Genomic DNA, 22,426 nt, shown 5'->3' with positions numbered 1-22,426 from the left:
ACTGAGCATGCGATTCACATGCAGAATACAAGACTGAAGGCAAAAGGGCCCTGAAATCATCAGGAACTGAATATCTCCACAGTATAAGCCTGGCACAATATCACCAGTGAAGATACTCAGTGTGGGTTTGATAGTCACAGACTTGAGGCAATCATAGAATGGAAAGGATATGCAACCTAGAACTAAACATAACTTTGACAGTGCATATTATGAATCTTGTCAAATGCTTATAGCAACATAAAACATTGGTACTATGCAAAAAAACATACCATCATTTCTAAATGATTTATTAAATATGGTTCATTAAAATTCATTAAAACTGCCAGTCAAAATATGTTATTAACTTTTACCTGCATACTTTGAATTATACCAAACATTGTGTGATACCTTGAGTTACTTACTGAATGCTTTTACACACATCTTGTAAAGAAGCCATGTGTAAGAAGATTAAAGAAATTATTCTCTGCAAATGTAGTTCAGTTGTATTGTTTTCATAGTACAGCATTTGTTTATATGAACTCTTACATAATAATCCCATTTGTGTTATAAATCAACTCAACGTACAGACTACTTTGTGTATTGAACATTCATATTATAATGTACATGAAGCCTTAGCTATGGATCTTGAATTCATAAAATCGAGTATCACTAGTTGTCAGCAAAGTCAAAGCTAGGAAGGAAAATACATGACTAATTAAATTATTATAATAAAACATTGTTGCATTTTGCTGAAGTCACAGATCTAAATTCTACTTTTTTCAGCAATTTCCAGCCCACATGTCAGATGGGGAACTATTATTTTGAAGGCGAATGCAAATCCTACTAATGTAGTTAATCTTTATTCTGTCGAGCTTCACATCGGTATGGTTACCGCGGACGGCGGAGCTCGCGTAACTACCAAGCAGTCTGGGTGTACTGCAGCTGTAATGAGGGTAATGGGGGCTATGGCCCCGGGCCAACAACCGTCAGAATTAGCTCATTTTTTAAGAATATAGTTAGCTAGAAAGACACGATATAAGTCAGTTCAACGCAGCCTTGAATGGGGTTCTGTACCCGCAAGGCTGCTTGCCATTTGTACCTACAAGATTTCAACGTTGTTGCAGTAAAAAAAATATATACTTCAGCAGCTTGAGCTAACTTAGCGCCAGCTGGCTAACGAACAAATGGGCACCATAGGAACTGGACTTCAATCCGTAAGTAAATTGAATTAATTGCAAGTTCTTTGTTCGTTAGCGAATCTAGCTTGTTAGTAGCCTCGGCGTTGTGACTTAGAAGACTCTTGTGTTTTATTTGACCCAATCTTGCTTGAAAATTATGTCGGGTGGTTAGCAAGAATTGCTAGCAAGCAAGAATGTCTAGCGAGTTGCCAAGCTGGCATGGCATTTTGGGGTTACTCTGTCGCTCGAGCGAACGCTAGCAGTTTCAGCCGTTGGCTCAACACAAGGCTAACATTAGCTGCAGTTACCCTTGGTAGGTGGAAGCCAGCAGGTTGCACGCTTATGCAGCTGCATGGATATGGTAGTTATAAGTGTATGTTATATTACTAGACACTTATAGTTACAGTAAAACACTCTCAATGTAGCGATATATAGTTGCTGTTTAATGATGCATTTTTGAGACAGCGGCTGGTGCAATTCAGGGATTGCATGTGTCTATATATAGACACAAAGACAGATGAAGTCATGCTTTGTCTGCCTGCTGCACAAATGCATTTGATAAGCTCTCGACTGCATGGCGCATAAACTGCATTGAGATGCGGCTTATTTGAGGACTGACTGAATGAGCGACTGAATGCATGATACATTTTAACTTAAAAAGTATCTAGAGTGTTTATCATAAAATGGATACTTCTGTCTATTTGAGCAAGAGTCCCACACTTGCCCAAATTCCAGATTATACAGTGGAAATGCTGCTGTTGCAGATAATGGTAAGATTCATAGAGCTCAACCTCACTGATTTGGTCTTTAAAATCAGCTTAATATCCAGAAGGCTTGATAGGCTATTGCTTTGATTTACCTTGCAGATAATGTTGCAAGATCATCATTTGCTCCATATGTTATAATGTGTCTGTGCCAAGAAGTCTGAGGGGGGGAGCTTTGGAAATAAGCATTTAAAATAATCCATGCCATGCATTATGACATTCACCACATTTACTAATGTGACCAATGGTGGATGTGGGTAGAAGGAAGCTAAAACTAAATGGGCAGATTTGATTATGCTATGCGCGGAGCACTAGTCTTAAGCCTGTGATGTGACCGGGCAAATGCGGTGAGTGTGGCGAGCTCTACTCGATTCGAACAGTAATCAGGTTGTCAACAAGGCATTGCATTGACAAGAAACATACAAACATTCCTTTTGCATATAATGTTTGCATTCTTGAACTATCTTTCACTGGGAAAGCAGATGATTGCTTTTTATGGAAAGCAATCAGTTTAGCATTTGATGATATCGAGTCATTCACATTTTTCCACGTACCAAATAACATCCCGTTTAGTTGGTTTTGAACAGGGCAATTTGCCTAAGAGGGAGCCACTTCCAAAATGAATGCATTCATCTTTCACCAGGTGCAAAACAGTCTGAGATATTTTAATCAAATCCCCTCAGTCAAAGCATAACACTACACCAGGACCAATCACAAGCTGAATTGATGCCTTTTCCTATCCAATAAGAGTGAGCAGCAGCAGTGTTCCGGTAGTTCTGTACCAATCACCGCTTTAGCCAGGACGTCACATCTGCTCAGCGTTGCTATGACCAATTATGTATGACTGTAGCACCTATCCTACCAGGTCGCTGGCCAGCCTGGCCCCTCCCCCTGTTGCAACTGCATTGTGAAGTGGAGTGGGGTTGGAGTCTATGGGTTGGAGCGGTTTCTCTGTTGTGCCAATAGAGGTGGGTCTCAAGTATCCTTCTAGGCTGCTCAGCTTGCTGACATCACAGGCTAGGTTACCTCCCTGCCAACCGCATTGGCTGGAGTCATGTGTACAGCCTCTGTAGGGGCGTGTTCTTCAGCAGAATCATATCTACTGCCTGTAAGTCTGCGTTCGCTTGTGGCTGCCTGTGGGTTCATTGGGTTTGTGGCTGGCTCGGTGCGGTAGACTGGCGCGCGGGGGAAATGTGACCTCGTTTGACTGGCGCTGCCTGGAAGCGCTCCAATATGCAGTCAGGGAAGTGGAAAGGACAAGCTTTATGCTTTAAACAGGTGGCCTGCCTCTACTGTACAGCATTGTAATAATCACCATGAGCATTTACTTAAACAGCTAAAGCATATTAAACTACTGAGTCACAGTAAAGAAGGAATTAAGTAGTTAGGAGGGCGGATTCTCTCCAGGACTAGTCCATTCTGAGAGCATTCTAGGAAGGGCTGCTTTGGTTGCTCTACATTTCATTTTTGTCTAAATGATGCTTCAAATGTTTGTGTCCTGGACTTTGAAAAAGGTGATGTAAACTGATTGGTCTTAATGGTCCCATTCAGACCATTTCTTACTCTTTGGATTCACTTAATTTAGGGCAACTTACCTGTTAACGTTAAGATTAAAATATAAAAATGGATTGCCCCATTGTTTGCCTAACAATTGTTGCTTATGCTTCATGCTAGTGTAGGCAACTGTAAATGCGCGCGCGCGTGTGTGTATTGCATTTAGGGATCACTGACTCACTCCGGTTCATTCATCAATCAGTTGCATTTATTACTTGTCTCTTTCACTCATAGGTATCAGCTTGACCCTCAGACTGAAATAACCATAGGCAATGATGGATCCCCTGAGGTAAGAACTGTGTCACACAGCCAAGTCTCCCAGTAACCGTGCACTGCTACTTTAGTATTTATTGTGCTGTAAAAGGTCCTTAGTTATTAGCACCTGCTATGCATGCTGAGAAACCTGCATTAGCCAAGGCTGAATGATGGTTAGAAATGTTTTTGTGCTGTTTTGTCAGATCCCAAATATTTACTTAATGGGGGAAATTCCAGAAAATTATTCAATATTATTTAGGGGCTCAGCAACATTACAGCAATCGTTGATGGCGACGGCATCACTATTTAAACCAAAAACCTGTTTTCTTTTTTTTGTTTAACTATATTGTGTAAATCAGTGAGCAACCAGCAGGGCAACATGCAAAATGGCCTATTCCTTATTTGCCATAGCTGATGTTCAACTATACATACCAGTCACATTTACCCAGTGACTTATGCTTAACAGAATGGCACTGATGTTGTGGTTGGACTATGAATATAATTCAAGAGAACAATGTCAGTTATAGAGACTATATGTAATAATAGCGTTTTTTAAGTGTTACATACTAGGAGAATCAAAATAATATGAAGAGACATCACATTTTTATTAAATAGACGTTTGGATAGCCCCATCTGTGAGTGACACATGTAAAATTGTGGGTTAAAAGAAACACTCAAAGCCATTCTTACGCGTTTTAAAACGAGATAAAAGTTATGTACACATTATAATGAATTTTATTTTATAACTTTCAGGCTGCAACATTAAGTTGATAAAGTTGACTTAGTTGACATTACCTTTTTTATTTGCCTGTCGATTAGTCACTTCTGTTGCCCTCAGGCAAATCGGTGAGGTCAATGATCTCACAAGCCTTACTTGAAATATTTCTGAGCTTGCATTGCAGCAACAAGTCTAAACAGCAGGACCATAAACAAGGACGAAAGAAACCAAAGTGTGGGGAGCATTTCAAAGAGAAAAATAATGGCAACCATATGGTGTGATATGGGCTGACACAGAATTTGCCACTATTATTCAGTGCTTGAAACGAAAGCATCCCGGTATTGAACGCTGTTTGGGTCTCTGCTTGTCTTAAAATAAACTTCAAATAACAGTTTTACTCATCAATTCAGGATGCAAATATTACAGTACATCATGTTGATTCACTTTGAGGCAGGTAAAGTCTTGCACATCTCTTAGGCTGTGGGACTGCTGATCCCAAAAAAGATAACTAGCTGATGGATTTAAATAATGTTCTCCCCAAAAACATGTCATCTCTACCCCCCTAATGGATTTCTTTGGTATTTCTTTGTATCCAGCCTTTTCAAACTACATGTTTGTAGGTTAGGCTAAATAGCTGCTAAAACTGTCTGATTTGACTTGTTTCCTTGTTTTGTTCACTATCAGTTACATTATTTTCATGAATTGAAATACATTTTAGTATAATATAGTGTACAAGTGTATATAGTCACAACAAGGATTACTGAGTCATTGCTAATGTTAATTGTGCCAATTTGGCAAACTGTTATCCTAATTTATTTACATACATTTCTCCTAATATACTGAAGAAAAATATGAATGCAATGTGACAATTTCTAAGATTTCACTGTGTTACAGTTCATATAAGGGTCACATTTATTACCCACACTGTGTATAAACCGCACCATTCATTTTATAGCTTTGTATGTATACAAACCTGAGTATTAACCGCACCCATATATACACCGGGGAATTATGAAAAGTACATACATTGTAAGTTAATATTAAACATCTGTCATAGGGTGCTACCAAAATTTATTTGTTGAAGAATAAAATGTTTTTGAAAACCCTGTAACGCCAGTTGTATCATTTGCTTCATGAGTTTCTGAGACCTCTGCGTTGTCAACATGATCAGTACTTTCGAAAAAAAGCGAAATATATAGCCTTGCAAATGCAGATGGGCTAAAAGCTTAACTAACATGTTTATACTATCATATTCAATGCTCAAAAAAATGAAGGGAACACGTAATTATCACAGTATAACACAATGAAACTTCAGGGATATCAATCTGTCCGGTTAGGAAGGATAAGCAATCCGTGTCGCCTGTTTTGGTGCAAATGAAAGTGACATTGGAGTGGCAACAGTAAGACAACCCCAAAAAAGGGAATGATTTTGCAGGTGGTGGCCACAGCCAATGGCTCTCTCCTTATCCTTCCTGAGTGATTCTTCTCTAGTTTTGCATTTTGCTAGTGTTGTTGTCACTACTGGTAGAATGAGGCGATACCTGCAGCCCATTCCAGGATGGCACATCCATACGTGCTGTCACAAGAAGGTTTGTTGTGTCTCCCAGTAAACTCTCAAGAGAGGGGATACCAGGACATGGGCTGTTACATGAAGAGAGCTGGATAGGGCCATAGAAGGGCATCAACACACCAGCAGGACCAGTATCTGTTCCTTTGTGCAAGGTGGAACAGGAGGAGCACTGCAAAATGACCTCCAGTGGGCTACTGGTTTGCATGTTTCTGACCAAACTGCCAGAAACAGACTCCATGAAGGTGGCATGAGGGCTTGATAGCCTCTAGTGGGACGTGTGCTCACAGTCCAGCACCGTGCAGCTTGATTGGCATTCGCCAGAGAACACCAGAATTGGCATATCTGACATTGGTGACCCGTTCTCTTCACAGATGAGAGCAGGTTCACACAGCACATGCGACAGACATGAAAGTCTGGAGTCTGAGTCTGGAGATGGCGTGGTGAACGTTATGCAACATCAACCAGCATGACTGGTTTGGCGGTGGGTCAGTGATGGTCTGGGGAGGCATATCCTTGGAGGGTCGCACAGACCTCCACGTGCTATCCAATGGTACCCTGACTGCTGTTAGGTACTGTGATGGAATACTCAGACCCACCATAAGACCTTAGGCTGGTGCAGTGGGCCCTGGGTCCTCCAGATGCAGGACAATGCCTGGCTTCATGTGGCCTGAGTGTGTAGACAGTTCCTGGATGACGAAAGCCTTGATGCCATTGACTGGCCCTTACGTTCCCCAGACCTAAATTCAATTGAGAACCTCTGGGACGTTATGTATTGGTGCATCAGATGCCTCCAAGTAGTGCCACAGACCGCCCAGGTGCTCACTGATGCCCTGATCCAGGTCTGGGAGGAGATCCCCCAGGACACCATCCGCCGTCTCATCAGGAGCATGCCCAGAAATTGTTGAGTGCATACAGGCACGTGGGGGCCATACATATTATAATATTATGAGTTGCTGTGAAATTCACGCAAGTTGGAACAGCCTGTGATTTATACTGTTAACTTAGATTTTTAGTGTGAGTTTGAATCCAGCCCTCACTCAGGTGGAGATTTTGGTTTCGATTGACCGTTATGTCATTTGGTCTCAAATTACACAATGTACTGTAAAGATTTTGATCTTAAATATATTTCCTTCATGGAGACCCGATGTGTGATTTCAGTGTTCCCTTAATTTTTTTATGCAGTGTATTACGTGCACAATTTAGCTAGGCCTAAAAGATAATATAAAATTGTGTGTGTGTGTATCCTGTAAATATATATCTGCCCACAATGTAGGCTATAGCCGAGAATCTAATCGATAAATAAAACCTTTGAGTGTTTCTTGTGCGTGAGAGGGAACAGTGGCTTTTTGCTGTAGCTGCTGGAGGTTTCCAGCATGAAACATAATAAATCAGGGGTTGACAAACTTTTTTGACCCCTGTCTTTTGTGCAAGTAAGTCAGATTTTTTTACTTGTCCAACAGCGGTATATACTTGTCCGAAAACATACGTATATACATAGGTAATATTTTGATTTATTTTCTCTATTTGAAACATTCTCCTGTAAAGTTTTTTATATATTCCAAAGTTTGCTTAGAAAGTGATGTACACCTTTTGTGTGTTTCATTTTTTTAAAACAGTTTTTAAAATGTAAACGTGTGTATGAGCCGCACCCATGTATTAACCATTGGGTGGTATAAACAGGAAATTACGGTATTAGGCTCGACTCTATGGTTATCACATGACCACAGATAGGGAGGATTCGATATTGGCATCGTAAATGTTACCAATACTGGCAAAAATTACAGGCTTGTGTTTCGGCGTCAGCGAGTCTATGTAATGAGCCATTGCCACAAAACCGTTTGTCCTGACAGTGTGCAGTAAACAGGCATGTCATGATGAAGGGCTGATTGGAAATATGTTGGCTGTGCTTTGTGTACTCAAACAACCAAAGTCATGTCTACAGGCTGGAATTATTTTACACCTGAAACAGCCACTAGCAAAACTGGTAGTTGCAAACTTTTCAAGTAAAACGTTTATGGCAGAGAAGCTTAAACTAGCTAGCTGACACCGGGCACTAGCTTACCCTGGGCACCGTGCTGGCTACCTCTGAAGAACCACACAAAAACCAACAGAACAGATTTTGGTCTGTAACCGAATCCACCCGCTTAGATTTATTTCAGAAAGGCACAACGTTCCCCCAGACATAATTAATCTTAATGTCAGTCTCCGTCATTAATTTAATTTGGGGTCTGCTTGTTCAAAACATTTAACTTACTGCTAGCTGTGTACAATATGCTCATGCCATCAAATACTACTCCCTTCTACACTAAGCTATGGTTATAGGACCTTATACTGGGTTGTTTTCAATAGAATTAACATGCTTTTTACAGTGACATGTGAACAAGTTGAATACACATGGAATAATGGTAAAGAGATTAAAATGTTATTGACCTTAAATATCATGTCTATCATACTTCATATTCACTTTGCTTTCTTTCTTCAAAAAGACTGCAGGTCCCTGCCGATCGGACCAAAGAGGAGCCGCAACGAATCAACTCCCCTTGCCTGCCCTTCCCGTGCATCTTGGGAGGAAAAACACTCTCTCCCCGGGTGGAAGGCATTTGAAGAAAAATGAACAATTCTGTACATTTTATTTTTAGATCTTTGTAACTGTCTTAACTTTTTTCATTTCTCCTTTCTGTGTGTGGGTGGGCTATAGACAAAATTACAATGACTTTGAAGAGTCATATCTTTTCTGTCTCCTGTGATTTTATAACATGTTAGCTAGATAATACGTTAGGGACTCTAAGCCTTGATGATATGTTTGTTTTCAGGAATGAGAGGAAAAGCCAAATGACACAAAGCAATGTAATAACTATAAAGATACCTGGCAGACTTGGGCAGTGTCTCCCAGAGCCGAGACCTTGCTTGGCCCCAGCTTATTTCCGTGCTTTCCTCCGTGGCTTCGTTAGGACTGCACAAACGGCTGCAGGGCCAGGCTAGCGGAGACCCACATGTCTGTGTTTCCAAACATTACAGGAGGCCCCTTCGTGGGCTGAGTACAGTTACTGACAGGCAGCAGCATGTCATCCACTCTTCCACAGAACACAGTTCAAACAGCAGCTGTGCCCTCTATGCATGTTTTAACTCTCACTCACTCGGTTGTATCTGCACTGTTCACCTTACGCTCAGCTACAGCGTCCCTCCCTCAATTTACTGTTTTAGCTAGGCCTAGGATCTAGCCGCTGTCATATGTACAAGCACATACTCTTGAAGGGAGTGGTTCCACCAAGAAGCATAATCATCCAGACATTGCGTTATTCAATATTTTACTTTAGTCCTCATCCTTGAACTCCTTAGGTGATTCACACTGATCAGCTCTCAAATTCCTCTCTACTCAAGGTCAAAACTCTTAATATATTTACTCTACAGTATTTACTGAGGCTAAGAGTCCCCCTTCTTCCATTTTAGGTACTAAATGCTTGGTAGTTCATTATCTTTCTGTTTTTCAAATGTTCCTGGTTTTAATTAGTAGATTTGCTTTTTAAAGTTTAGAATGTTTATGTTGCTAGCTAGTATAAAACCATATTTAGACAGTGGTGTACGCTGTGTTGTATAGAAGTAGATCTAGTAGAAATGCATTGTTTCCTTGTGGTAAGTGAGTGAGATGCTGCCACGGAACTGAGACACTGATGATTGGTGCTATTTTGGACTTTAATCTGCTCCTTGGAAAGGTAGCTGAGATGGGTTTTATGTTTTACTTTCACGTTCTGAGTAAAGAAGGTGTTGGTTCTTTGTTGTCTGGTTGTTGTAACTTGGTCTGGATTGGCTTTTGTTTTTTCTGTCGTTTTCTGTGCGGCTTTCTCATTGGATTTAAGGAAGGAAAATATCAACTTTTGTCATGGTAGTTTTACTATAGGAAACAAGGATTTAGGTGAGAAGGTTTGAGGATAGATTCTTTTGATGGGAGCAATCACAAAACTGCAATTGTTAAAACACTAGTTACCCTTTAACACAGATGTGCATTCAAAGTGATGTATCCATAAGTACCCAGCACAAGTCACTTTTAGAAAATGTATTGAACTTTTTGGAGCTTGTGTGATTGACAGACAATCTTGTAACCAAGAGTGCATTTACCCCCTATTATGTGTGTCTGACAGATTGAAGAGACTTTGCACACTAGTAAGGAAGGTGAATTGGTCCCAGGGAAACCTAGAAGACACCACAGCATTATAGAATGTTAATGTCAAGTGTTTCCGTCAAGTTGCTTAGCTTAAGTAAACCTTGAAACAAAGGCAATTTTTATTTGGAAAAGTTGTGCTTCAAAAGTGGAACTTAAGAGTACTTTGTAGTTAAATGATAAAAGGAATGAATTCACTAAAATGTGTTAAGGCCCAGACTGTTTGGGTATAGATTTTTGACGTAATCTCCATCACCAGCTGGATATGACTTAATCCGATATTGAGTCATGTCTGACTTAATGCTAGTTAATATGAGACTGGAATCACAATGTATAATTATTTTTCTTTTAAGGAGGTATTTTCCTAACCGAGTGCACATGTAGCATAGAGTTATAAAGTGGAGAACAATCTTTTTCATTAGTGTTGTTCTTGAATGATTTTGTAAATTATTGTTGATGAGAGGCTTTGTTATAAAACCAATAAACTAATACCAAATAGCTTTATTTATTTGTAGCTAGATATTTAAAACATCAAAGTAATGTCAGTATTTGCAGTTTTGTCTTTGCACCCGTTATTTTCTTTTGTTAAAGATTATAATTACTATCATAATATCCAACTTGAAAGCCCACTTGTTTTCTTGTCTTCCATTCTCCCACAATGTTGGGGAACGATTGTACCTGCATGGTCTAGTCTTATTAGTTGCATGCTCACTTTTCCTCTTGTAGTTTTGTAAAAAAAAAAGTCCTACTGCAATTTTTTCCGCTCATAGACTAGTTAATGTGTAAGCTGTTTTGTAAATAGCGGAGTGAATAGCATAGGCAGGATGTGCTGTTGTGTGTTGAGGTATTCAGTATTTACCACTGTGTATGGTTGACGAAAACATGATACTATGCCAGCTTTGCAAAATTATATTAATGCACATAACTTACAGTACACCATGCATTTTTTGAACATTTCTGGAAATGGTGCAATAAATATGCAAGCTTGTATATTGTTTGGTGTTTTTTATTTTTATTTATACATTTTGTGCCTGAAGTTTCTTACTTTGCAGTTCTTTATGAAACATCTGCAATTGTGCTGTTAGAGAACTTGAATCTTCTTCGTCATGAAATTGAAGAGTAATTTTCAAGCAGTGATTGGTATCCATTAGTGGCAAACCACAGAAAACCTTGTGTTCAAAGATCATATCCTAAGCCTGTTTGTTTAGACTTGTCTTCTAAGAGGATATTCCTTACAACATGCTTGGATGAACCTCCACCACCACAAACCAGGCTTTTCCACTGACTCAGGCAAACATTACGGTCTGTCTACTGGAGGGCCTGGACATTTAAAGAACAATACTTGTCCTTAACCCAGGCAAACACGGGATTGTTAATATCATGGATGAATCAAACATTGCAGATTTATGCATGGCATGGTAGCCAAGCAAGGATTTGTTGAGCTACAGAGGACCACCCTAAATACTGAGGTAACTTATTTGTTTAGTAAATTATTCTGTTAGATACTGAAAAGGTTTTGATTCTTGGAATGTTTTTAAGTGTCACATGAAAACCATAAAAAGTCTAAATCTAGCTAACATTTGGCAAACAATTGCACTTTTTTTATTACTGCTGAAGCATGTGATCTTATGACTAAGCCGATAGATTTTGAGAAACGTTCCTCTTGGTCTACGTGTTTGCATGCACGTTATGTGCATGACTCGTATGTGAGTTTAGTGGGTGTAGACAGCCTACTGTGTTCTCATTGCTGGATTTGGGCTCTTGGGGACAGTTTGGTTTATGCCTACAAACCAAAGCCCATTATACACAGACATTTGTGTGACAGGAGACACTGGTCAGACAGTGTCATTCCACTGCAGAATCCCTCTGGCTCCCTGGTGCTGTCTTTGTTTGTGTGACCAGCTCACTCAGCAGATGCCTCCAAATGCCAGTTTTCATTTAATACATGTTCATGTTTTCCCTTTCTATCCCTGCCCAATTAGCCTTGAAATCCAGACCTCCCCCTTTTTCAAAACAATCCAAAGGATTCCCAGTAAAAAAATGTTTAGTCAGCACTGCAAGAAAAAGAAAAGGAGGAAAATCACCAACACAAAGTTGGAACAACATTTTCCGTCAGACATTTGTGATTTAATAACATTTAATTCATAGTTGTGTCTGTTTGCCTTCTTAGTTATTACTGAAGTCTCAGTCTGGGTGGCGCCTTCCAAGCCTGTCTTTAAATCATATTGCTCTGTGCAATCATAAAGCTCAGTGCTGCTCTCCAAGGGCAGGCAGCCTCATGGGAGGTTATGGGCCACTGGGAGTAACTCAGAAGCCATTTATCAGTTTGCTATTCCTGAGATCCAGGACATTTTAAACAAAAATGTATTCCATGCACAGCAGTTTTGCAATATGTGATGGAATGTGGACACCAAAGTGAGTTGTTTAATTTTGTATAAGGTGAATGTTTAATTGTGTTATACAGTATTTTTAACAATTCCATTTCAGCCAACAAATAAAATGTACAATCTGGAAGACTGAACCTCCTCCACACTGAGAGACTGCCCATGATCGCAGACATGCCAGCTGCCTAACCCTTAACTGATGTAGGTCTGCAAACCCAAAGCCACGTGCGGTCTACCTGTGAGCCTGGCCGAGACTCCCGGATATCAACATCGTAAGGTTGCACTGATGATGGGCTCAGGTTATGCTCTCAGTATTCGCTGTCGAAGTCACTGTATGTGCATTCTTATACAGGTCTCTTTACATTTTGCTCAGGATGTAAAATACAGAAAAAATTATGACTTGATGGGTACCAGATGCTAGATTGTATATTGTTGGTAGATCATTTACTAGATATTTTGGTCTGAGACATGCCGTCTTTTCAAGTGGTGTCATTATAACGTGTGGTGTAAAACAAAGTAATCAACAATTGACTCATCTCTGACCAAGTCAAGAGTATCAAAGCAAAGTATGCTTTTTCAAAAAGAACTTTGCTCACAAGAACTCTGGCCCAAACCATTGATGTCTGGAATCAGTCAGACCGTTGCTTTGGTGACCCGGGAGTCCTCTGTGTGGTGGTGAACGTCCGTGGTCAGAACGGACGTCCACTTAACCTTGTCACACATGCCGGCACAACATCCTATTTTCCCCAAACCTTTACCTAACCCTCTGCCTTAAAACGTTGGAAATAAACCTTTGAAACTAACCCCAACGTCTAACCCAACATGTAACTTACACCCTGAATTGACTGAGTAAACTGAGAATGTCCTTAGTCTTCACTGGGATGAGCAATGTGTCTCCACAGGACATTCTTTCCTGGTTTTACCATGGTCTGTTGAGTAAAATGTGCTTACACTCACAAACATATCACACACAAATTCACAGGAAAAAGTTATTTTCTTGACCTATAGTACAGCATGATGTCCATGATACATGACCCTTCAGCTTTTAATGGAATTACAGGCTTCTGTTTCCTTTCTAATAGGTTTCAGCCCATCTCAGTTCACAAGTGTCTATGATCTCAGTCACTTCATGTTATTCAAAACAAAGGGGTTAGGATCAGGAAATAACTTGGAAGCGTAACCATTGTGAAACCAACAGGGATTTATCTCTTTAAAGTTACACAATATGACTTCAGAATTGACGCTGTTAGTCTTTGTGCTGTTTATCAATTAGTAATATGCGTTTCCATTGAACAGCAGCAGACATCTGTTAGTTCTATAGGATCCGGTGAGACAACGTTTAGCAGAATGCCTGAGAACATGCCCCTGCAGAAACCGATGTCTATGCACAGACACAACTTCAGTGCTGGAGGTTTGTGTACATCAGACATTTTCTAAAAAGGGGACCCGTCCCATGATCACATCTGGTTCTGTTTAACATCTGATATGGAAGCTGTTTAAACTGGAAGACACACATGTCCTTAAATGCTCTGGATAGATGCACTAAAAGTCTGTCATTAACTAGAAAAAATGGAGAAGCAGGACGTTAGCATTTCCTGTTTATAGGAAGTCGAGTGCTACTGACTAGTGGCTATTAGCCTGCTGTCCTATGGGAACACAGGATGTTAACGGGACATTACACATGGGTATAATTATAATGTTGTTCTTATAGAGTTCCATTGGTTGGTTTAAGACGTTTGGTATGCTATTATTATTGAGGAGAAATAGTTTAAAACAAATGAAAATGGCCAAAATACCAAAGGTGTCTCACAAATACACACAATCCCTCTTCTCCTAATCCATGACAAATTCTGAATTACAGTCGCTCTCCTTTCATGCTTGGCTTTGTTTAATCCCCCATCGCAATGTCCTGGTCGTATCCTTTCTATGAAAGAGTTGAATGAGTGCGTTTGGCACAGCTTGCTGGTATTGTGCCATAACACATTAGAATCGTGACTTGCGCCGATGCAGAAGATAATGTGAGTCAGAGGAATGGGTAAGGAGGGTGTGTAAGGTCAGTAGAAATGGATCTATTAAAGCTGTGTGAGAATAACATTATAGGCTACATCTCAGACCATAGGACAGGGGAAGGCATGGAGGCTATCGGATCAATAGAAATCTTATGGCTGGATAACTGACAAAATAGATACTTCCCAGGACAAACTGGTTAGTCAGTTGAGTTGAAATCAGGGCACAACATGAGCTCAACTGCCATTCATCATGCCGCAACAGGCAACAGTGCCAAATCAACTGGCCAAGCAGATTGCTTTAACAATCAGTAGGCCTAATCCTTGTTGCTGTTGGCATATTTCACAGGAATGTATTTTGAATAAATATTATCATGAGAATTAATTCTTTAGTCAGATATGATAAAACGTCCTAGTTGTACATTTTCTGAGGGGGAATAGTGAGTGATCAAATTGTAACACAAAGCCAAACCATAGCCCTTTCATATTTCAAGGACAAGACTTTCTTGAAATCACTGACTCAGAAACAAATGGAATCCGAGGAGTTTGGCAGAAGAACTTCAGGGAGATTAGAAGGGGGTTGTTTCTCCATCCAGTATTAGTAGTGGGTGTCCCAGTAGGAACACTGTAGCAGCTGTTAAACATCATCCACCTCTTGCCTTATCCGTCTCGTTGTCATTCCAGCCAGGCAGCGTGAGTCACCCCAGGCAAAATTACCACAGCAAACAAGATTAGGGAATTTTAATGACTCAGCAACACTGTGACTCGTTAAAAGGACCATTTACGTATCTGGTTAGACAAATTCTGAAAGAATGAATCAAATTTTACACAGTTGGGTTATGCGGCCAAAGACGTGGCAGTGGGATTTTTATCAACCTATCGAGTCACATAAATATTCTGGCAAGGTTAGAGGGGAAAATGGCAAAATAAAGAATGTCCATTATTACCAATGTGTTTGTAATCTTACAAATAATCACTTTGGCCTAGAGTATTACACTAAGTAATCTTTCAGGAGTCAACCATTACTGAGTAAATCCTGGTCATTTTCCTCCCTCTACTGGTGACAGGTTAGTCAAAGAAACAATAACCTATAAAGTCTGGGATTAATTCAAACCCACCATAGCAATGTTTACTCCATGTCTTTATTTACTACATTCAATCCCCTGCAAACACACAAACCTAAAGCAGACCTGTAAGAGGGACTGACCTGGTAGTAGTTGTCAGGTTTTAAACAGTACCCTAGACGACTCAGTACAGCCTTTTGAACATGGGGAAAAAGTGCATAACACAATAAAGGACATAGGGAATGTTTTTATTTAAAATGACTGAAATTCCAGTTTAACTACTAAGTGTAGCTACACAGTTCTAAGTCTTTTTTGTATTATTTTGTACTTCTTAAACAGCAGAGAAAAAGACAAAACAGTTATATAGCATTGATGTGCAAAAAATGTTCGGGTCCAGCAGCAAATATTCCTACAGTAGAGAGTACTTTGAGTAAACACACCTGACCTGACAATACAAAACATGAAAACCCCAGTAACAGTTCCCAAAATGCCACCCTATCCACTATTTTGACCACTACATTCAACCAATGGCCATATGGGTCAGTTCAAAAGTGGTGCCCTATGAAGGGAACCAGGCGTCTTTTCAGAGGCAGACTCAGCGTCTTTATGGAGCTCAACGTGGATGAGTGAAACACTGTTTTAATACTGTATATTGATAATGCAAATCAAATCAATACAGAGGCAGATGCCTAGTGAAACAATAACTGATCTCAGTCAGATCTAGCTGTGCTCTGTTCTCCACACAACCCAGTCAATAACTGATCTCAGTCAGACCTAGCTGTGCTCTGTTCTCCACACAACCCAGTCAATAACTGATCTCAGTCAGATCTAGCTGTGCTCTGTTCTCCACACAACCCAGTCAATAACTGATCTCAGTCAGATCTAGCTGTGCTCTGTTCTCCACACAACCCAGTCAATAACTGATCTCAGTCAGATCTAGCTGTGCTCTGTTCTCCACACAACCCAGTCAATAACTGATCTCAGTCAGATCTAGCTGTGCTCTGTTCTCCACACAACCCAGTTTCATTCTTATTTGGAAAAAGGCTGGGATTCATTCGAACCCACCACAGCAATATTTACACATTCTTTATTTACAACATTTGCACTTATAGTCACACCATTTTTGTATTTAATACCTTTTTGACATCTGGTAGTACTTTGAGATGTTGGGACACTTCGGTCAAAAATGTAGCGTTTAGGCTACATGTATACATTAAGCTGGTCTTTAGGGGCTCCTTTTTTCAGAGGTGATGTATCACACCAAATACACGTCATAAATAAAGTTGTGGTTGTGTGAACACGTTCGAAAATTGGTGCTATAAGATGAATCATATCATAGGTTATTGTCCTATTTAACTTTGATGTGTTTTACCATAACCTAAGCTCTTTACGGTGAACAAAAAATAAATACAGTTAGCTTAGAGCATGTTTAAGGCCCATTGAAGAGACACGTCTCTTTCTTTTGCTCTTAATTTTTTTTTACTTACCAAATGCCATGATAGAAAATATCAAATACTTCTCTGAATTTGGCTGTCAGAGATCCCAAACTATCAGTTTACAGAGCTAAGCTTTAGCAATGTTGCTAGGATATAGGATATATTCTCTTCATTTAAAAATGAAGTCTGTTGCTTCAAATAACAAATTGTTTTAAACCTCCCCATTTGGGTGAAATTTGAAATATGTTGTGGTTATGTGCATTTTACAACCAGTGTCAAAAAATACATCTTTAAAAATAAAATAATGACAAAATAAATCTGTAAATGTCTCTACATTTCTGTTGATTTTATAAGAAGTATTTAATTATGCGCTGATCGAAACCTGAACCCAGATAAAACATGAAGGTAATACCTGCAAAGGCCTCAGGATTTGAACCCATAAAATAACATTAAGGTGAGGACCATATCAGATTATGAACGAAGAATTCACTGCAAAACAATTGTGAGATGTGAAAATGTTGGTGCTCATTATTGTAGAACCATGTTTCATATAGACAGAACCTTTTAGTCAAATGGTCTTCTAGGATTTTCTACAGTACCCAACACCAGTCCGTGAATGACCATTGGAAAAAGAGCTACTCTGTAGATACTGCAATGCAGGTTTGATTGAATGAGCCCTTAATGATCAGCTTAAGTTTAAATGTTATGACCAGTTCTATACCAAGTCACACACAAAAAAGTTTTCTTTAGCTGTCCTGGTGGAGAAAAACTTTCCAGATTTTTTTTGTTTCTGGTTGAACCTTTTGGTAACCTAAGTGTAAAACAGAAATATTCCTGGCAGATCATTTGGGTATTCTTAAAATTGAATATGGAGAGCTACTGAACTTAGCCACTGAGCTATATGGCCGTTTGACTGGTCCTGGAGGCCTGAATAAGTCCCTTACTAGGAGAAAATACAAACTGGAAGTGTTTCAGCCCTCCAAGACCGGTTGAAACTAGCTACCCTTTAAGTTATTCCCCTTGTAAAGGATTCTTTAAATCATTGATAAGAGTTATCTTCATTGATTTAATTTGAAGAACCTCTGAAGGAGTTATACTGAGTATAGAACAACCCTCCTCATTAGCTACTGTATATTTTCCCCCACCCAATCTAGTCCCAGTTGGACATGTACAGTCTGGGGCGTGGAGTTAGCTATTTGACACAAATACATCCTAGATCCTGTGGTGCGCTCCAATAGACAGCCCAACTGTGTACTTTCTGACCATGCATTATCAAACACACACACAGACACGCAGTCACGCACACACATGCACACACACACGTACTCCAAGGTGGGGTTGGTTACTGCTGTACAGTGCAGCCGCTCAGCTCTATACAACGCCCTCCATGTATTTAACAGGTTCTTTTTTGGGGAAAAGAAACCAGGCCGTTCTTGACAGACTTTGTTAGCGGTGGCCCAATGGTCAGGTCACGTGTCGACTTTGGCCCGGGGCGTGTGGACGGTCTTCACCACCTTGGCGCTGCTCTTCATATCATGCTCTGTGATCTCTGACAGCAGGGTGTCTTTGGAGCCGTGCTTCTTCTGGAAAACAACGTGCAACAAAGACTCTGCCCTGAATATCAATGCTGGGGCTATGAGTTAAACAGAGGTTTGAGACATAAGAAGAGAGGTGAGGTCCATTTTATGTGCAGCCACCAAAGACTAGGTCGCTTTGAACGTGTGCTCAGCGGAATGTAAGTTAAGTATATTTATGTATAATATATATGTTTCGTATGCGATGTGTACTGTCCAGCAGCGTAGTGCAGGTTGATTCCTTGTGACAGGATTATTTTCACAGGCGTTTAATGGGTCAATTGATCCCATTAGACACAGATATTTCATTAGACACTAATATACAATGTTAGGTTATTCTGGCACGGTCGTTTAAGGCAACAAATCACTCCTCTATGCGCCTCCTATCCCAATATCACCTGTAATTGCATATAAAACAGCCTCTGGGCTTTTGTCAGAGCTTCTACAAAAGATGTTGACCAAAGAGAGTTTCAGTGGCAGACCTGAGAGGGGGTTGAGTTGGACCCTGGGATGTCTGCCGTACGTGTCACAGGTAAGGGGGGCACCAGGTCTGTCCGGGCGCTGTGGAAAGGGAAGTTGTGTTAGATGTTGGAAAACATCAATAAGATTCAACTCGAATCATGCAACACACATTATCCATCAAGCATACGGTTGCTCTCAGGTGTCAAACTCATCCAACAGAGGCCAATGTCTGCTAGTTATTGCGTCTCCCTTGTATATGATTCTTTAACACCACTGATTAGTTAACAACTCCACCCTCTATACAATAGGAACAACTCCACCCTCTAGACAATAGGAACAACTCCACTCTCTAGACAATAGGAACAACTCCACTCTCTAGACAATAGGAACAACTCCACTCTCTAGACAATAGGAACAACTCCACTCTCTAGACAATAGGAACAACTCCACTCTCTAGACAATAGGAACAACTCCACCCTCTAGACCAGACCTGGGCAAGATAAGGCCCCCGGGCCGGATCCGGCCTGTTGAGTCATTCTATCCGGCCCGCGATACATCCAAAACTTTAAAAATAATATAAAATAAAAATACTTGACGGTCTCTGTAGGTTACTTAACTTTATTTACTGTTGCTATTTATTTTATTTCAAATTAAAAGTCCTGTGGCACTTCCAGTAATAAGTACAGTAGTATCATACTGTATATTTTAAATACTTTTAAGTTGAAACAAGCTATTTGCGTTGCTAATGATAGGTCCAGCATCACAATCCACGTGCGTGGAGTTATTATTTGTTCATATACGCAACTGATGGCAAGCGATCTCTGAAAATAAGCCTGTCTAAGAAAAGTTGATAATGAAAGCAGGGTATTTAAAAAGAATGGACAGAAACATATTTATTTGCAGATGTCGCAGGTAAAGCAACCTGCTTAATATGTAAAGCTAACGTTGCAAATTTTAAACAGCACAAACTGCGGAGGCACTTCCAGAGCAAGCATGCAAACAACTATCACCCGATGCTAAAATTCAACAAGTCCAAGCACAGATCCGGCCCCACTTAGGAACATCTTGCAGCAGTACCGTACACTGCTTCAACAGAAATGACTCCTGACCTCACTCCTGACCAGCCCATACGAGGCTCTTCTGTTCATATTGAGCTAGTGGCCCAAAAAGTTGATTTCTAGGGTCTGGGCAGCCGTTAAAAGCATGTAGTACAAAAATATACTGTACAAAGTTAGTTAACGGCAATTATACCAACATTTGCATTGAGTGAACATCTTAAAAAGGAATTTATAGACTTATAGCTGCCTTAATAACTGTTGTTAACAATATACCTCATGTAATATAGCCTACTCTGTTAACCTGAAAGTTACATTTTAAGGCAAATATGTTTCGCAAGTTTTCTGTTCAGTAATAACCATGAAAATAGATTTCTTAGGCCTTTGTCTGCCATAACTCTGTTAACAGCTCAGAGTGTAATACAAAAAACATTGTTAAAGTAAATTAAGTTAGATTATGAAAATGGTGTTGCATGGAAAAGAAATATGCATACATTTAATATGCAAGTTAACAGAGTTAGCTATGCTGTGTGTTTTTTAAGCATGTTGGTTAAAAAAGTAATCTGGCCCGCGATGCTCTCTGGCATTTTCAATGTGGCCCCCCAGTGAAGAATATTGCCCTGCTCTAGACAATAGGAACAACTCCACCCTCTGAACAATACAGAAAGAAACATCAGCTACAAGCATCGACTCAATACTAGAGCAGGGCCACGAGTCAATTCAACACGCGTTATAGCGCTCGGCATTAACACTAATTATCGTCTGGGCTGACATTCGCAACGTTTTCTGTGAATGCAGTTTAGCCGACTGATAGGAACGCTGTCTTTAAAAGTCAGGTTGAAAGCTCTGTGAAGTACGCCTCATCGCCAGGTCACTGTGAGTGTAAGGTTCCTGGTGAAACTTTGAGGAGTGTATAAAACTTTAAGACTGAGATTAGCTTGGACTCACTTGACCTCTGACAGCACGGATCTCTCCCCTTCGGAGCACTGGGAACGTCGGTATTGGCGGAAGCTCCGGGGAGAATGAGAGTGCCGGATTTTGATAGGGTCTCCTTGGGTTCTGAACAAAAGGATAGACAGGGAGTCATTCACTGTCTTTTAACCTAGTGTGAAATGAACACACTCCATACTGAATGTAATGAACACACTCCATACTGAATGTAATGAACACACTCCATACTGAATGTAATGAACACACTCCATACTGAATGTAATGAACACACTCCATACTGAATGTAATGAACACACTCCATACTGAATGTAATGTACACACTCCATACTGAATGTAATGAACACACTCCATACTGAATGTAATGAACACACTCCATACTGAATGTAATGACACACTCCATACTGAATGTAATGAACACACTCCATACTGAATGTAATGAACACACTCCATACTGAATGTAATGAACACACTCCATACTGAATGTAATGACACACTCCATACTGAATGTAATGAACACACTCCATACTGAATGTAATGAACACACTCCATACTGAATGTAATGAACACACTCCATACTGAATGTAATGTACACACTCCATACTGAATGTAATGAACACACTCCATACTGAATGTAATGACACACTCCATACTGAATGTAATGAACACACTCCATACTGAATGTAATGAACACACTCCATACTGAATGTAATGAACACACTCCATACTGAATGTAATGACACACCCAATACTGAATGTAATGAACACACTCCATACTGAATGTAATGAACACACTCCATACTAGATGTAATGAACACACTCCATACTCAATGTAATGAACACACTCCATACTGAATGTAATGAACACACTCCATACTAGATGTAATGAACACACTCCATACTGAATGTAATGAACACACTCCATACTCAATGTAATGAACACACTCCATACTAGATGTAATGAACACACTCCATACTCAATGTAATGAACACACTCCATACTCAATGTAATGAACACACTCCATACTGAATGTAATGAACACACTCCATACTCAATGTAATGAACACACTCCATACTGAATGTAATGAACACACTCCATACTGAATGTAATGAACACACTCCATACTCAATGTAATGAACACACTCCATACTAGATGTAATGAACACACTCCATACTGAATGTAATGAACACACTCCATACTCAATGTAATGAACACACTCCATACTCAATCCATTGGCCTCAGAGACAGTGAGACAGTTAAAAAGAGCATTATGTTTCTACACGTAGGAATAAACGTACAAGTGACCCCATAAGGGCC

General features: G+C 40.0%; 1 protein-coding gene and 1 long non-coding RNA gene across 4 annotated transcripts in view; one reads left to right on the top strand and one right to left on the bottom strand.

The window, feature by feature from the left end:
* The first annotated feature begins 856 nt into the window (after positions 1–856).
* LOC105029629 lies at positions 857–11,167 on the top strand. The gene is made up of 3 exons (XR_829500.5): positions 857–1,193; positions 3,710–3,764; positions 8,505–11,167. It is a non-coding gene; the product is annotated as an uncharacterized LOC105029629 (long non-coding RNA).
* A 4,524-nt stretch (positions 11,168–15,691) lies between these two features.
* Positions 15,692–22,426, bottom strand: part of epb41l4a (erythrocyte membrane protein band 4.1 like 4A) — a 62,565-nt gene continuing 55,830 nt past the window's right edge. For all 3 annotated transcript variants that reach the window (XM_010903099.5, XM_034296889.1, XM_010903100.5), the window contains 3 exons: positions 21,107–21,217; positions 19,124–19,202; positions 15,692–18,650 (listed from right to left, as the gene is read on the bottom strand). In XM_010903099.5, coding sequence (XP_010901401.2) covers positions 18,537–18,650; positions 19,124–19,202; positions 21,107–21,217 — 304 coding nt within the window. In that variant the 3' untranslated portion in view covers positions 15,692–18,536. The remainder of the gene's footprint in view (positions 18,651–19,123; positions 19,203–21,106; positions 21,218–22,426) is intronic.

Source organism: Esox lucius, chromosome 14, assembly GCF_011004845.1.
Source record: "Esox lucius isolate fEsoLuc1 chromosome 14, fEsoLuc1.pri, whole genome shotgun sequence".
Lineage (NCBI taxonomy): Eukaryota > Metazoa > Chordata > Actinopteri > Esociformes > Esocidae > Esox > Esox lucius.
This window is presented reverse-complemented; position numbering and strand designations above follow the sequence as displayed.